The sequence below is a fragment of the Paramormyrops kingsleyae genome, chromosome 16 (genome assembly GCF_048594095.1).
Source record: "Paramormyrops kingsleyae isolate MSU_618 chromosome 16, PKINGS_0.4, whole genome shotgun sequence".
Taxonomy (NCBI): Eukaryota; Metazoa; Chordata; class Actinopteri; order Osteoglossiformes; family Mormyridae; genus Paramormyrops; species Paramormyrops kingsleyae.
Window position 1 is genome coordinate 20,811,569 of NC_132812.1, and position 15,668 is coordinate 20,827,236.

The following is a 15,668-nucleotide window of genomic DNA, read 5'->3' on the forward strand; positions in this document are numbered from 1 at the left end:
GGGGTGAATCCCAATGAGGGGCATTCCTATAAAAACAGGAACACCCTCGATAGGAACACCCCCCATCCTTTTCATTGATTCATATGCCGTTACTTTTAATACAAAAGCCCCCACCGGGAACTAAATGTTGCTGGGGGCTTAGTACTTTGCTTTTATGTATTAAAACCTTTTTCTCATGTGAGACAATGAATATAAATAGTTCTCATTTGCCTACGGTGCCACTACTGAACTTTGGTTGAATACTGTTCGCATCATGAGGCCACTACTGTTGTTTAACTTGACTGTCGTTAGCATGTTTTTGACAATGAATATGGTACATCTAGACCAGCCGTACTCGTTCCTGGTCCTCGCGACCCCCCTGCCCTACACACGCAATTCCTACCTGGGGTTAGAAATACCTGTGCAGAACAGGGGGTCGCGAGGATAAGGATTATGAACCTGTGATCTTGCTTCTGGAGCGCTGGAACATTATAATGAGGTGTGAGATTATGATTAGTCCCGTCCCGTCCCGTCCCCCCCCAACCGGCACCAACCCTTCTTCTTCTGCACTTTAAGGGGACCTAGCCCAGCTTCCAGGGGGTCCACAGCCAGCGCAAGGGGCTGCTGGAGACTTCTGGCGGAGTAGCCCCCTCCTGCCCCCGACCCTTCTTCCTACCCCACTTAGGAGGACCCTGGTGTTGTGGGGCAGGCAGGGTCGGGTGGCTCTGTACAGCAGCTCCTGCTACTATCTGAGTCTATAATTTGTGAAAAAGCTAGGGCTATAAAATGCAGATCTCGTAAAGGATAAGCCATCAACAAGTGATAATGGTGAAACATTTCGTGCCAGTAGGGGGTGCTTTTGTAATTTTGAAGGGGAAACTAGGTCTCATAGCGTAGCTAGGCATGGTGAAGCAGCCAGTGCTGATACAAGGGCTGCTGAATATTACATATACATAATATATGTAAATTACGCACATTATACAACCATTTTTTTTTATTATGAAAAAGTTAGGTAAGGGGTGCTTTGGGAGGTTCAGAACGCATTATGGGTATTTCCATTATTTCTTATGGGAAAAATAGTATTGACTTACGACCAACCCTCGCGAACGAATTGAGTTCGTCAGTCAAGGGTCCACTGTACCCCGAATGGGATTTTAGGCTGCAGTTCGGTAGGTTGCGCAGTTGCCCCAGTCTTTGTCAATGCCCAGTAAAATGTCATTTGAAAATTGTTTTTGCCACTAGATGTCCCACTTTACTAGGTCATTATGTTATATATGACACACACATACGTGTACAGTTACTGTCATCCCGTTGAGACTCTCCTCCTTGTTTCCGGAGAGTGCTTCTGGAAGAAAAATAAGTTTAAAAATAAACTTTAAGAAGTGTAGTTATTGAATATTTTGTTTTGCAGTGTCACGAGTTATATAATCCACGTTTACCTTATCTAGTGCGCTAAAGTCTAAATTTGGTAAAGGGAATAGTTTTGTAATTACTTCCGGTAGTCTGGAGGAATGTACAGAAAAATGACAACTTGACCCATGGCCACCGAAACATGAAATTTCTCTACAACAAACCGCTGTTCAAAGATTTTCCGTAAATTTGCAGAACATGTGATGGGGGATTCCTGGTTAATGAAATGTTGAAATCCCCTGCTTTACGAAATCAGCCTGAATGTATCATCCGTCTGAAACTTCGTCAATAAATACATACGATTATTAAAATTAAGACGATCTGTTGGTTTGTTGCTTTTGCACAATTTTTACAAAGAAAAGTATGATTGAACCGTTATTTAAAAAGCATAATTTTTTCTGTGTGTGTTACGGAGGTGGGAAAACTGGCGTCACATAAGTAACAAGTGGGCATTTTGGTGTTATGTGTTGCCGGTTCGCGTTTTTATTGCTGGTAGCATGCTGCAAAATAAGCCGAACTTTCCATTAAGTGCAGCATTGATGTCCGTGTCCCTAAGCCTCCCATGCGCTACGCGTCAGTGTGGCATTTTCAGCTAGTGCTCTCTATCGCCGCCGCAGCGTTTCATTGGCCGCTTGCAAGAATCCAGCCTTTATGATTGGCCGCAGGCCGGAGCAAGCCTCTGTGATTGGCTGCCGCAGTCGGCCTCTGCGATTGGCCACTTTCCGGAGCAGGCCTCTGTGATTGAATGGATGCCGGCAGCTGCTGGAGCGCCCTTCCTCCCTCCCTCGCAAACGGTGGCGCAAATCGGAAATTGGTTAAAACGGATGCTTTCGGAGGTGAGACTGTTTATATGCGGGTATTTCGGGAGCCTTCTGGCCGTGATTACCGCGTGCGCCGAACATCGCGCGTGCCGCCGTTAACGTCGTTACGTTATGAATATACGGGACTTCGAGAAACGCTTCCGTAATGGAACTTCCCTCTCCGCTTGTGTGCGTTCTAATGGCTGATTAAAATGAAAGTAAGAAAATATGCATATTCCTGTTTTCTAAAAATCGTCAGGAAAAACAAAAGGAGCTGTAGCTTGATATGTTTCAGAGACTGCCGTCCTCCTGCTTCTCATTCCGGCGCGGCCGCTCGTCGCAGTGCCGTGGCGGAGCTGCTTGAGGCCCCTCTGTGGAGGAGCAGTGCTGCCCGAATGTCACTCTAGTTTCTTTATTTATAAACCTCCTTATTTACACGATAGGTATGAACATGGGTATTTTATCAGTGAGGAATATCAATGATTCCCTTAGGCTAAAATCCTGGGGGATATTTAATAAACGTATCTGCGCATTTCACATTATCTACGCCATTTTTAATAATCGATATTTCGAGTCTGACGACTCTAAACTGGGAATTGCGTTATTTATAGTTATTTCCCAGTGACACATGAGCACGTCACTGCAGTCCCTTACCTGGTAATGACAAGGTCATTGTCAAATCGCTCCGTATTAACCATTTACATGGTCAGATATGATAGTAAGTCATTCCTTGGGGAAAAATGTGAATTAAAGTCAATGAATTAATTATCGACCTACATCTTTAGGGTGGAGAGCTCTCATTACAACCACGCATAGTATATTTGCTTTTACTTTCTCATCAGTACTTTCCCTTTGGGGATTAGTGCAGTTCTTATAAAACTTGTTTGACTGATATTAATTGTAAGTGCCTTTCATAAGTTTACAAAATCAGAATGTCCTTTCCCACATATAATAACCGCCTTTATTAAAGCAGTTAAGATGTCATCGCAAACACCGCACTACCTGCCTCTCAATGGTACTTAATGGAAGCCTTTTCTTTTATGCTTCAGTAAAGACACTGGGCCAGCAAGCGTTGAGCACAACCCGGTGAGCAGCTTAAGCGTGGCGAGGGCGACCAGCGAGCACCAGTCAAAGGAGGAAAGATGGCTGGGTTCCTGGATAACTTCCGCTGGCCCGAATGTGAGTGCATCGACTGGGGGGAGAGACGCAATACCGTGGCCTCGATCGTCGCTGGAGTGCTGGTGAGTGGCCGAGGGCTGCGAGAGTAGCCGGGTTAAACCAGCTGCCTTGTTGCTGTCTTGTAACTAACTGCTAACCTCAAGAGACTGGGTGGATTAACAGCAAGATAAAGTGCAAGAGAGATATGCGATAACCTAACCAGAGCTGTTTTAAAAAAACCCGTTTATAGTGCTGTTGATTTTGCTTGTACGTTTATTTGTCCAAAGTGACGTACAAGAAAAGCCTCCGGACAGATCAGGGTTTGCCCATGACCGGTGCCCCCTGGAGCAGATAGGTTTAAGGGCCAACAGTTTTTCTGCCTTCCATGTGATAACAAACCAACAGGCCACCTGCTAACCTGCAGAGCCATACAATACCCCAAAGTGGACAAAAATATGAGTGGAGACTAATAGTTTGGCAGTAGTCATTGCGTCTGCTCATACTGTCCCATACTGGAGATGGTCTTCCAGTGAAACCATCCTACAAAGTCATAAAGCTTGTACTGGGTTGTAATGGGGCATAAAGTTTTGTTTTTTACATTTTTGGTTTTAATGAATATTACTGTGTGGAAAAAACTTTGTTGTATTAACAAGGTTTGGTCAGGTGCTGGTGATTCTGGTTAAAACATAGCATAGAAGTGGGAACTTGGGTATTTCTTCTGTGTAGTTCTATACGCAGCAGAGCCCCAGCTGGTTATGTCGAGTGACAGCGGCATTCGCCTGTAAGAGGAAGCGCGACTCTGCCAAGGACTTCTGTAGCCTTTTCCCTCCGCATCTGATAAGAGAAGTTGCAAATTTCCACACAAAAAGGAAAACATTTGCTTAATGTTAAGGGTGTGGGATTTTTGTTGGCCAGAATGCTATTTGAAGCCTTTGGGAATACTTTTTTGTGGCTAGGGGGGGATGGAAACAATTACACTCACCAAGGTAACAAACTATATTTATGGTATAGCTCTTGTTATAGTGTGACTCAAAATTCTCCCCTTTTATTTCTAAGCAGGTTCTTCTACATTACACTTGAGTCCTTTGGCATCCCTTGCTGTTTTTAAACCCTGACTCATGGCTGCCTGGCATTTAACTGTAGCCTATGGTGGACTTGTTTTCCTAGAGCACCCGTAGTACATCACTGATCCACACTCCTGTGGAAAAGCATGTGAAGTATGTTGCGCTTTGTCACTCCGCTTAGGCGGGGTAGCTGCACTGTTATCGTTACGAGTAAAGCTCCATGATATGTTGTTTCAGCGCGGTAACTGCTATGTGCGTATGTACAGTGGTCACATCACATCTGTCAGCACTGCCAAGTGTCTGTTGACAACTTGCTGCAGCGGCACTTATTTCACACACTATTGATATATAATTTGTTTCTGAAAAACGAATCTGTTGCAATAACGAAGGCGGCAGTGCTGCCGAATAAAACTAGTCTGTCAGTATCGCGAGCGTTTGATAGCAAAAGAAAATTCAGTGCAGACAGTGCAAAATCAAAAGATATTACTCTGAAAATTAAACAGTTTATCACACTTGATCAGTCCTTCTCTGTTATAAATGTTCTAAATGTGTAATACAGCTATAAAATATTGTGCTCTGGGACTGTTGTATGCCACAGTTGATGCTTTCTTACCAAAAATAAATACTTTTCATATTTTTGGGATGCAGTTTATTTTTTAATTTATTTGGGTGGAGTCTCCCTTTAAACTTATTTAAGCAGAACCTCCGCAACAGATCCTCAATGTCAGTTTTTGAAATAATCGGCTATCAGTATGGTATAAATTTCTTTATCTGTGCATCGCTAATTTTAGTTATTAAGTTTTGCATCATTAATCCATCGCAATACTTATTCAGGGGTGGCATTCTGCCTTGTCAGCAGCTTTGGTTCCTGCCTTGAGTTTGCATGTACTGTATGCATACAGTTCCGGCTTCCTCCGAGTATTGCGGGACCCTTGCCCAGTCCAAAAGAAGGTCAGGCAAATCAATGATTCCAAACTGCCCATAGTGACACGTGTGGCAGGCCCTCTCCTGGCCTCGTGCTCTGTGCCTCTTGCTGTATTACCGCTTGAAATTCCTTGTTTCCCAGCCATCGTACTTGTGAACTGCAAGTTGGCATTTCCCCACTTCCTATCGTGGCAGTATGTCCTCCTTTGTGTCTCTGTCTCAGGGCTGTGATGCACCAATTGCTGTAAATTCCCTAAGTACACCACTCTGAGCCTGCAGCTGTTGAGTATTTGGGCTTGGATTTGAACCCCATTCCTACCTATTTCAACAATGCCATCCTTGTTCTTGAATTGAGGTTTCGCTTGTCACCCTACTCCCAGCGGTGACTAACACCCTGTGTACCATAGCGAGGGGTGGAGGTCCCCTCGGGTAATGCCAGGTCAGATTAGCTGTCATAATGAACCTGCCGAGGCTGTGTGACTAATGTGGAGTCTCACTCTCTGGCTAGTTGATCTAGATATTATTTCTATGTTGTGGCTTCAGTCAGTTGCGAAACACCATGTAAACTGTACATCCTAACACTTATTCTTTCCACAATCCATTCCTTCCCCCACTGTGACACCCATCAGTTCTTCACTGGCTGGTGGATCATGATCGACGCGGCGGTGATGTACCCCACCCAGGATAAGCTGAATCATGCCTTCCACACATGTGGCGTGTTCTCTACGCTGGCTTTCTTCATGTGAGTTCGGTCCCGATACATCCCTAGCACATGGGTGGGAAGTTTGTCAATAACCGTGTGGTCCTGTTGCAGGCGGTTGACCCTTTAACCATTTTTGACCATTTGACCATTTTATTTTTCTCTCTGGTTTCAGGATCAACGCCGTCTCTAATGGCCAGGTGAGGGGTGACACCTACGGGGAAGGCTGCTTAGGCCGAACAGGTGAGGTGCAGCAGGGCCGACTGAAACATGGCCTGTTTGGAGATCAGTGTGGTTACCGTCAGCCTTACTGTTCGGTGTGTGTGTGTGTGTGTGTGTGTGTGTGTGTGTGTCCTCACAGGGGCTCGACTCTGGCTCTTTGTTGGCTTCATGATGATGTTTGGCTCCCTCATCGCCTCCATGTGGATCCTGTTCGGCGCCTACGTCGTCCCCAGTGAGTCTCCAGCTCTCACACCGGCCCTGCCGGGGTTTGGGCCATTCCGGCACATTTCTGCCCCCGATTGAAAAATTTTCGCTGTTGGGCTGGAATTTAGCCCAGTCCTTTTCCGCGTGATTTTGTAGTTGTGGGAAAACGATACTCTAGTTTGCTAACATTCAGTAACGGCCACTCGTCACCCCTGGCTGTTCCGTTTTTAGAATTATCACAACATGAAAAACATTTTCAGAACATCTACGATTCATTAAGCCTTCAAAATATTAAACCTTTGTATTTTTCTACTGTCTTTCAGGTGGCTGGGGTTTTTAAATATATATATTTAAAAATGTTATATATATATATATATATATATATATATATATATATATATATATATATATATATATATATATATATATATATAAAGTAATTGATTCTTTTATTGATCCTCCTGGGGAAAATTTTCTTTATGCCCCCCCCCCCCCCAACTTGCTCTCCATAGGTGAGAGCAAGCTGGCTGCATAACAGTGCTCAGGGAGATGGGGGTTAAAGGCCTTGCTCAAGGACCCTCAGATGTGTCGAGGTCAAGCTCGAACCAGCGACCTTCTGATTACAGGCACAGAGGTTTAGCCCACTGAGCCACACACTTGGTGGAGAGGTGTGGTATTTTTTATTTTTTTTGCAGTTTAATGTCCAACATGTTTATTTACCAAATGAGGAGGTAAGCATGTTGCTGCACCCACCACACCACAAACCACCTCAGGGAGGAGAACCTGAGTGCAGCCTGGGGCAGATGATACCTCGGCACCACATTAGTTTGAATGGGAGGAACAGTCAAGTTTTTTCTGGTGGCTGGAGTGCCAATCCTGCCACTGACCCTCAAATTTTCCCTGAAAGTTGGCGTTCCTGCTTGCAGGGCTGGATGTAGGTTAGGGGCCTTACTCAAGGGCCCAATGGAGTAGGATCTCTCCTGGGATTCAAACCGGCAACCTTCCAATTGCTGAACCACATCCCTAGCCTCAGAGCTACCACTCCACCCACTATTTACCGAATTTCACCTACACCAAAAGGATATGCTGAAACTTTATGGTGTCACAATAGCCTCTCATTAATATTTCAGGCGTACTGCTAATCTGCTTACCAAATTGTGGGTGTAAATAAATGTCTGTGTGGTACCAAAACGCCAGCATCCAGACAAATACTGGAGTCCATGCTATTTGTAGTATCTACGCCCGTCATCTGAAGCCCTGGTGATTGTGGCACAGGCGTCATGTAATCATGATATGATACTCGCAGGCCTGAAATGTCACTGTGGGGGGAGAGAGATAGATTGTGGGAGTGTGTGTGACTAATTACATGAGAGGATATGGGTGCTTAGGGCACGATGGGCAATGAGCTGCCGCTGTCCTCAAGACCGTGAACCTGGGTTTTGAGCACAGGATGACCTGTCTGTCGCTTCATTACCCAACTTTACAGGCATATCCTACATTAGGAGTGGTTTATGTTTCTAAGAGTAAGGATGTGCTTAGAAGGTTGCTGGTTTAAATCCCGTAGTGATGTCACCATTGGGCCCTTATCTCCAACTGCTCTTGAGACTGACTGACCCTGATCGCTAACCCTCACTCATTACTTAAAACAAAAATATTTTCTAGCTAAATATAATTATCGTTCTAGTCTCTTGTCAGTAGCAGCCGATAATCTCGTTATTCTGAAACAGGTGAGGTGGCTGGGTCTGAATAAAAGAATCCGCACTATGTACTGAGCTTGCTGTAAGCGGAGACTTTTCTGTCTTCCAGAGAAAGAAGTGTACCCTGGACTGGCTGTGTTCTTTCAGAATACCCTGATATTTTTCAGGTGAGCCTGACGCTGTTAACCATGTGGAAATCCAGTTAAGCTGCTGCTGTTAATTATGTACCGAATGACTATTTTCATTCCCGCAAATGACTCTAGTATGTCATTTTTCTGTGCATTTGCTGAGTATTTGTCTCCAATGCTGTTCTGCTTATCTTGAATCTGAAGGAAGCCAACAACCAATTATTGTACAAGTTTTGTAACAAAAAACCTTGTTGGGTTTGATGCAAGCCGGTGACTTGTGTTGTCTCACGGTGTTTTTCAGCACTCTCATCTACAAGTTCGGCAGAACGGAAGATCTGTGGGCTTAGATGGCTTTTTGCCCACGTAGGTCAACCTCCCTGCACTCCCCATCCCCCACCTCAGCTCCCCACCCATCCCCAGCTTCTTTCTGCATCCATGCCCAGGTAGACACAGCTGGGGGCCCTATGAACGCGGACCGCCCCCCCCCACAAACAGTGACATTCTCTTCACCCTGGTACCTCACCCAGGCTTGGTGCCCTGTCAGCTGACGGTCCGCCACGCCACCCCCTCTCCGGTCATCGTTTCCTTAAGCAGAAGCAGCAGTGGAGCGGGTCTAGGCGACGGCCTCGGATCGGTGCCGTGCAGGATACCCCTGAAACCACCCCTGCTTCCTGAGGAGGACTTTGTCAGCCATTTGTTGGTCTGACAGGGACACGGATTGTCCCTGGTGATTTATATTAATGGCCGCGTGCAGTTAGCTGTTCTTCTCGTCGTCTTGTGTTGATGAAATCTGTTGCAAGGGACACCTGAACTTTTAGGTTGAGCCTGACAGGTCGTGGCTGCTGTGCATTCATCGCCACAACCCCTTCTTTACACAAAGTGTCATGGCCGCCAGTGAACCACAGTGACCTTGTTTTGGCTGTAATTGTTTTTCTAGGTTAAATGTGTGTATCATTATGTTCAGACCATAAACATTATTGTTGTTTTTAGGGAAAACAATGTTTCCTGGCTAGAAAGGTTTACCAGGTTATGTTCTTAGTCTGTGTGCTTCAACACAAATATACACTGGGAAAAAAGTCAGTGCTCTTAGTGTTTAAAATGTTAAGTTATAAGAATTTTGTAAAGTCAAAACTGCTTCCCATGTTGATATGTAGCCTGCGGCTTGTATCACGAAGCAGGATTTCCTGCTTAATCAGATAAGTTGTTGGATTTAAGGTAGTCGGGGCTAAACGTACGTTTGCCTTAAATCCAACAAGCAAGAAATCCTGCCACGTGCAACAGGCCCCTGATCTGTATGGTGAGAACAATGTCCAGATTGGACAAACAGCCCTTTGTTAAGCCTGCCACTGCACATCTGATCATCTGGCAGAAACAGCCAATTGCTTTGCACTCCATTAAAAAAAAAAAAAAAAAAACACTTCCTGTAAGTTCTTTCTGTCTTTCTCAGGCAAAGATGCACACATACGCATTTTTATTTGATTATTCACAATGAGCAGTAGTTCCCCTTGGGTGAGACAAACGGTCACACAAAGGGACTGGAATTTTCACTGATAATGACCATAATGACCCAGCTTCTGCGTAGGTGGGGGCAGAATTCAGCACAGTAGCAAAATCAAAGGCTGCTGCTGCTGTTTATCGTCCAGTCTCCAGTTAATGCAGGACAACAGTAGCTCAGTCTTCAACTATTAAACCCACATTAATTTAGCAGCTCTGCTGATTGATTACAAATCAAAGTTTCTGTGTATTGCACTTCAGCTTGGGTTTTTCCTAGAATTGACCTGAATGGGGGATGTAACATTCTGTGGATGTTAGCCTGATAGCATTACAGATGACAAGTGGATGGCATAACTCCCAACACAAAGGCCAGCATGAGCTAGCTCTCTGTGTAATGCTTTAGAAAATTACATCAGATCAATAAAAATAAACTAAATGAGTGATGGCTTTTATTTCCTGCACAGTTCCTGGAAGAGTTACATCCCACTTTGTTACTAGTATTGGTTTGGGCAGCCTGCCCTCCATCTGCTCTCTCTGTGCAAAGGGATGTGAGCAGAGGAGATGGACAACATCCTCCAGCCCAAAAGTTTCTATATCCTTGTAGGTACCCTGAGCTTTAAAAAAAAAAAAAAAAAACCTGAAGAGATAGGCATCCCGAATGCTGCAGTAAGGGAAGATGCATAGAAAACAGTTCTGCTCAGTAGTAACATGGTTCCAACAAAAGCACCAGATATAATACTTCTTGGAAATTGATATCTTCAACAAAGTGTTCCGTCACCAAGAGGCTTCCTGCCACAGATGCGATATCTCCGGACATGACGTCGAAATGGAGTTGCCAGGAGTGAGGACACGGACGCGTTGACCGGAAGACAGGGCCTGCCGCTGGATGCCACGCCTGCTGCATGGCCGTGATTAACAGATGCTCGGTGTGGCACGTGAGGCCAAGGCTGGCACCACCTTCTACAAATGCACAGGCGAGGAGTTTCCATCATGGCTTGGACAGTCAGGCTTGGGACGGGAGTCGTGTCCCTGAGTTTTGGACCACTCAGTGGAGAGACCAGCAAGTTGCATGTTTCCGGCTCAACACAGCGGCAAACGGCAGATTGCATACGCAGGTCCTGGTCATGAGGAGCCATTGTTCATACTGGTCTCTTCATCTCCGGCCTGGCCTGGTACTCTGAGGGGCTTGGGTTGCTGCTGGTCCCCTGGACCTTCTGGCCACAACACACCACCCACAACAAAGTGAATCTTTGGAGGAGCAGAGTCCTCGATCTCATCAGTTGCCTGTAGACAGACCACCGAGACAGTGTCCCAGACTTCCTCAGCACTGGAGCCACAGTGCTTGGTGTCAACCGACGGCTGGGACAGGTCAAAGTCCTCCATGAGGAACTGGGGCACAAAGAGGAGAAGAGAGTCAGAGGACTCCAGCAAACAGACAGCAAAAGTGTGGCGTTAACGGGATGCCAGTAATGTGTTTGTGAGCGTGGTGCGGACAGACTGCTGGTCGCAAACACACAGCCGCCGAAGGTCAGAGCATCTCTCAGGAAGAAAGAGCAGAATCGTGGGGCAAAACAGCAGCTGTGATTTGCTTTTTATGAGGTATGCAGCAAAGGGGGTGGGGGGGAGGGTTATTCTACTCAAGAGAGAAGTTGGTGATGAAAGGAATCTACATGCTTCCCAAAACACGAAACCAGGAAAAGACAGAACACAAACACTTATGTTCTCACTTTGCAGAAGTGTACATTTGGGGGGGGGGTCGACAGGGAATGGGAGGAGTCTGGGGATTTCCAAGAGCTTCAACAACGCCAGGAAATACAGTCATCACACTTTCTCTTTCTACTTGACAACATACTTTCAGGAGGTATTTTGTCTTAATTGAAGGCCGTTTTTTTCCCCTTCACACTTTTACTGACATTTTACCAGAATGACTAAAAGCATGTCTAAACCCCTTAGTGACTTGCCTTCATGAGACTCCCCTTAACCTTTCAAGTCTCGGCTGTAGTTTCCATTATAGCCAAAATTAAAAACATTTCAACATGGCACAGAGAGAACATGTCCCACGTGCCAATTAACTATGTACCTATTTTAGATGAGGACGGGGGGGGGGCAGGACTGCTGCATACCTCTTGGAAGTGCTGGGGCACACTGAGTGGGGGTTTCAAAGCCTGCTTCAACCTCTTCTGGTTTTTGCCAACCATCCACAAGCAACTTGGAACCAGGATGCACAGCAGAATCACAGCGACCGCAATGCCCACTGCGTTTCGCGTGTGCTTGGCATCTTCTACAAAAGTCCGAAAAACACAAACACAGATGAACAGCTTCAACAAAGCAATGCTGATTTCCGTAACAGCACAGTCGGACAAATGACCCGTACTTATAATTCTTAACTCGAGAGACTGAGTGCAGTTGAACATCGTATATTATTTCTAAATGTACAAGACATGTTTAAGGTAGAGTATCCATACCAATGTGCCAATTCAATCTGTGGGTGGGACTCTTACCCGGCTCCGTGACGATGGCACACTCAAGGTTGCTCGGTTCATTGAGGAGTCTTTTGTAAGCTAAATAGATCACCTGCACACAATATTTCACCCCTGCATCCAGGCCTTCAATAGTCAGATGGGTGGAAAGGTGATTGAAGTCTCTATATTTCTGTGAATAAATAATATGAACAAATAGCTGCAGTGTTCACAAGCATATATATATTAATTTCAGCAATGAATTCAAAACAGCAGCCTCCACACTAATAGGGTATCAGGTCGATACCTAGCCTGCAAAGTACCAAAGGCTCTACTTCCTGCACATCACTGGAGATGGAGACCTACCTCGAACATCTCCTCCTCTTCCTTCTTATAAATGACTCTGTACTCTAAATGGCCACCTATCTCCTTCCCAAGATTTCTGTCAGGCACCACGTCAACTATAAGCGTGTGAGGCTGGGACACCACTGAAATGATAGGGGGCTTGATGGTAGTTGGATCTAGGTAGTCAGGAAGATGGGCTTCTTCTTTCTTTCCTGTATAAGCGCCTTGCATTTGTTTGCCTGTGAACAGTTAAACAGACATTCCAATGAAACACCACCAAACTGGTGTATTTCAGTGATACAGAGCTCTTCAGTATTAACCCAGTAACCCGAGGAAGTTGTTGTGCAAATGAAATATACATTGTATCAATTAAAATTCATGGAAGTTGTTTTAAACATAAACATCTTGTTTCAGCATATTTCACATGGTTAAGCACTTATTTAAACACGAATGTTCTGCGACTCTGCTAATGTCGTTAAATACTCGTTTTTGCAGTCTTTCAAATCTGAGGAAGGAGAATATTTAATTAGGTTAAATGTTAAATAATTAACAGTGGATTTACCAAACGTGAAAATTGACACAAAAATGAACAATTAGCGAGGCATATGTATAGCTAAAGAAACATTACTGAAATAACATGTACAGCAGTTATTTCAGTGTAACAAGAGTAAAAAATCCTTAGAACTCGCTAAAAACTCCATATAATCTCAGCAAGGCTGCCACTAACGACCATTTTTAATTAATCTATCAACTATTTTACAGATTGGTCTATTCATCCAAATGATTAATTTACCTATATTTTAGCTAATTGTATTTTGTGGACAACAAACTGTATGTCATTGCAGGGCTTTCGATAACGGACACCGGCTTTTCGGCGCTATACTGACGCTACTTACGCCCACAAATCGATAAGTAGTAAATTTTAAATACTGATGAGGCGTACTGTGATGTCCATAAGTTAGCAATCTGACGTATCCTTATACTTTTTTATACTTTAGTGGAGGGCCACTTGCGACTGTTTTGTTATACCACTGAAGCGATAAGCACTGATCAAATCGCGGTGAAATGTACAGCTTAGCAGTAATGACATCTTTTAAAAGAGAAGATATCGTGGTTAAACAAGATTAAAAAGACGTAGGTAGTGTGGCGATACTTTTTGCAGTTTAAAGTCCTACATGTTTTTTTTGTAAATATAGTTTTCATTTTTGAGTTCACGAACCTTTTATTTAGTGATAGAAAACCCAACGCGCCCGAAGACACACAGGCACAGGCACCGCCAATCAACGTAGAATAAGCCCAGATTTTAGCCTAAACATTTTCTCAAACAGTAGGCCTAATTCAATTGAAATTCTAAAGTGGCAGGTAGACAAGTTTATGGCTTTAATAATAAGTGTATTTAGCAGCTACAATTAAAAAGCTCTCCGTATTAATGACAATTAAACATGAACTGACAACACTTTCGCCTGTTTCGCGGTCTATAATACCGCATGTATATTTTCTCTTCAGGTGCTCATCCGTAGTGCTAGTGCTGCTGTGGTATACCATCAAACCTTGCACAGTGTACAAACTACTTTCTTGTTTTGTGATAGTTTTATCTACTCCCATAATTACATAGTGCTGCTGAAGGAAAACAATAGTTATAATAATGAATCAGAAATCAAAAAGGTAATTTCATTAAAATTAAAAAGACATGCATCGATTTTAAATAGGCCTACTGATGTCGAATAATCGCCGCAGCCCTAAATCTCAGTACTATTTTCACAAGAACAGTTTGGCTGGGATGCCCTGGCGTATAGGCTTCGTTAACAGCGCTAATCATTAGGACAAGAAGAAATAAGGCGCTCCGTAGTTAGGCATAGGGCTCGCGCACACACACCTGTGGGAGGTACCCGGAATACCCATACGTCACACGCACGCGCATCAATCCGGGGGCGTGGATCGATCCCGCAAACCTCGAGGTGTGAGGCCGCAGCGCTACCCGCAGCTCACAACTTTTGCTAACAAAAAAAAAAAAAATCGCACACACATACGTCGACGTCCTCTTACCTCCGTGTATGGCGCAAATAAAGCACAAAATATGTAAAGTAGCTCCAAAAATCATGGTCTTCAGCGGGCCACCCCGTGTTTCTTTCATCGCGCCATCCAGCGGAATCATCCACTTTAATTAATATACGCACTTTCAAGGCACCTCAACTAGAAAGAGCTCCATACACTGATACAGATGTTTCATCGCCCAGACGGCGTGGGGGTTCCGCCACTCTTCCCTCCATGGAAATACCTGTTTAACACATATTTAGGTTCAGAAAAATAACTTCATACACATACACTCTAGTCTTCTTGTTTTTCCGGGTTATAGTTAACATGGGGGACGCACTGGACAACTCGTCTTCGGTGTTAACAGACCACTTAAAAATCAATATTTGATCTCATAATATCCAACAATATAATGCGTGTGTGACACATGCCAGTTAATCCTTTAATTCCGCTCATAGGACGCCACTGCCAAATTAAACAGACATAGAATCTGACTGTTAGTTACTGTGCGGTATAAATCCGTACTGATAAGCCGTGCCGAGTCTCCGCGATTGCGACGCGCTTTCCGGGACGCCTAGCTCACGCAAACACGCTGAAAGTTTCACTCGTAAAACCAAACATCTGAAACCCGAAAAAACAGCCTTTCGCCGGCCACTGAAAACACCAAAATGCCCTGTCGACGTACACGGAGAAGCCGCAATCAACTGTCCGTTTGGAAAACATGCCTTACACCATTAATACAACGTAACAGGTCCCATGTGCCGACTTAAATAATTAGATTTAAGAATTCAAGACTATCCGTTAGTGGTTTCTTACCATTATTCCTGGAGTGTCAGATCAGCAGCATTCGCCATTAAGTTAGTTGCAATCGCCAGCTCTTGTTCGCTTTTTTTCGGTGTCTTTCCAGCGCGTTTGTCGCCTTTCCACGGGTCTCACTACCAAACAAGGAAGCAGATTGATATACAAAACACCACCCCCTCTCATATGTCCAGGTCCGACATGCGGAAGCCGAAGGCGCCCTAGTCGGAGTGAGCTGGTACACTCATATCT

At 44.6% G+C, this 15,668-nt stretch overlaps 2 protein-coding genes across 8 annotated transcripts; one reads left to right on the plus strand and one right to left on the minus strand.

Moving 5' to 3' along the window:
* The first annotated feature begins 2,073 nt into the window (after positions 1–2,073).
* Positions 2,074–10,219, plus strand: LOC111834134 (transmembrane protein 50B). 6 transcript variants are annotated; one of them, XR_011982917.1, is made up of 8 exons: positions 2,074–2,225; positions 3,239–3,430; positions 5,965–6,077; positions 6,211–6,278; positions 6,397–6,489; positions 6,974–7,129; positions 8,268–8,325; positions 8,588–10,219. XR_011982917.1 is itself a non-coding variant. In XM_072700336.1 (8 exons), exons 2-7 carry the CDS (start codon positions 3,332–3,334, stop codon positions 8,631–8,633), a joined length of 477 nt encoding a protein of 158 aa, XP_072556437.1. In that variant the 5' UTR covers positions 2,074–2,225; positions 3,239–3,331; the 3' UTR covers positions 8,634–8,649; positions 8,730–10,219. The 6 variants fall into 6 exon arrangements, 4 of the variants coding, with proteins under 4 accessions (XP_072556437.1, XP_023648857.1, XP_023648856.1 ...); XR_002835924.2 differs by lacking the exon at positions 6,974–7,129 and having other exon boundaries at positions 8,588–8,729; positions 8,814–10,219; XM_072700336.1 differs by lacking the exon at positions 6,974–7,129 and having other exon boundaries at positions 8,588–8,649; positions 8,730–10,219.
* On the minus strand, positions 10,208–15,643 carry LOC111834133 (uncharacterized). Of its 2 annotated transcripts, XM_023793087.2 has the most exons (6): positions 15,435–15,643; positions 14,631–14,862; positions 12,606–12,823; positions 12,282–12,432; positions 11,904–12,061; positions 10,208–11,169 (listed from the first exon to the last, which is right to left on the minus strand). In XM_023793087.2, the coding sequence occupies exons 2-6, from the start codon at positions 14,737–14,739 to the stop codon at positions 10,903–10,905; spliced, it is 903 nt and encodes a 300-aa protein (XP_023648855.1). In that variant the 5' UTR covers positions 14,740–14,862; positions 15,435–15,643; the 3' UTR covers positions 10,208–10,902. The 2 variants fall into 2 exon arrangements, with proteins under 2 accessions (XP_023648855.1, XP_072556436.1); XM_072700335.1 differs by lacking the exon at positions 14,631–14,862.
* Positions 15,644–15,668: the final 25 nt, after the last annotated feature.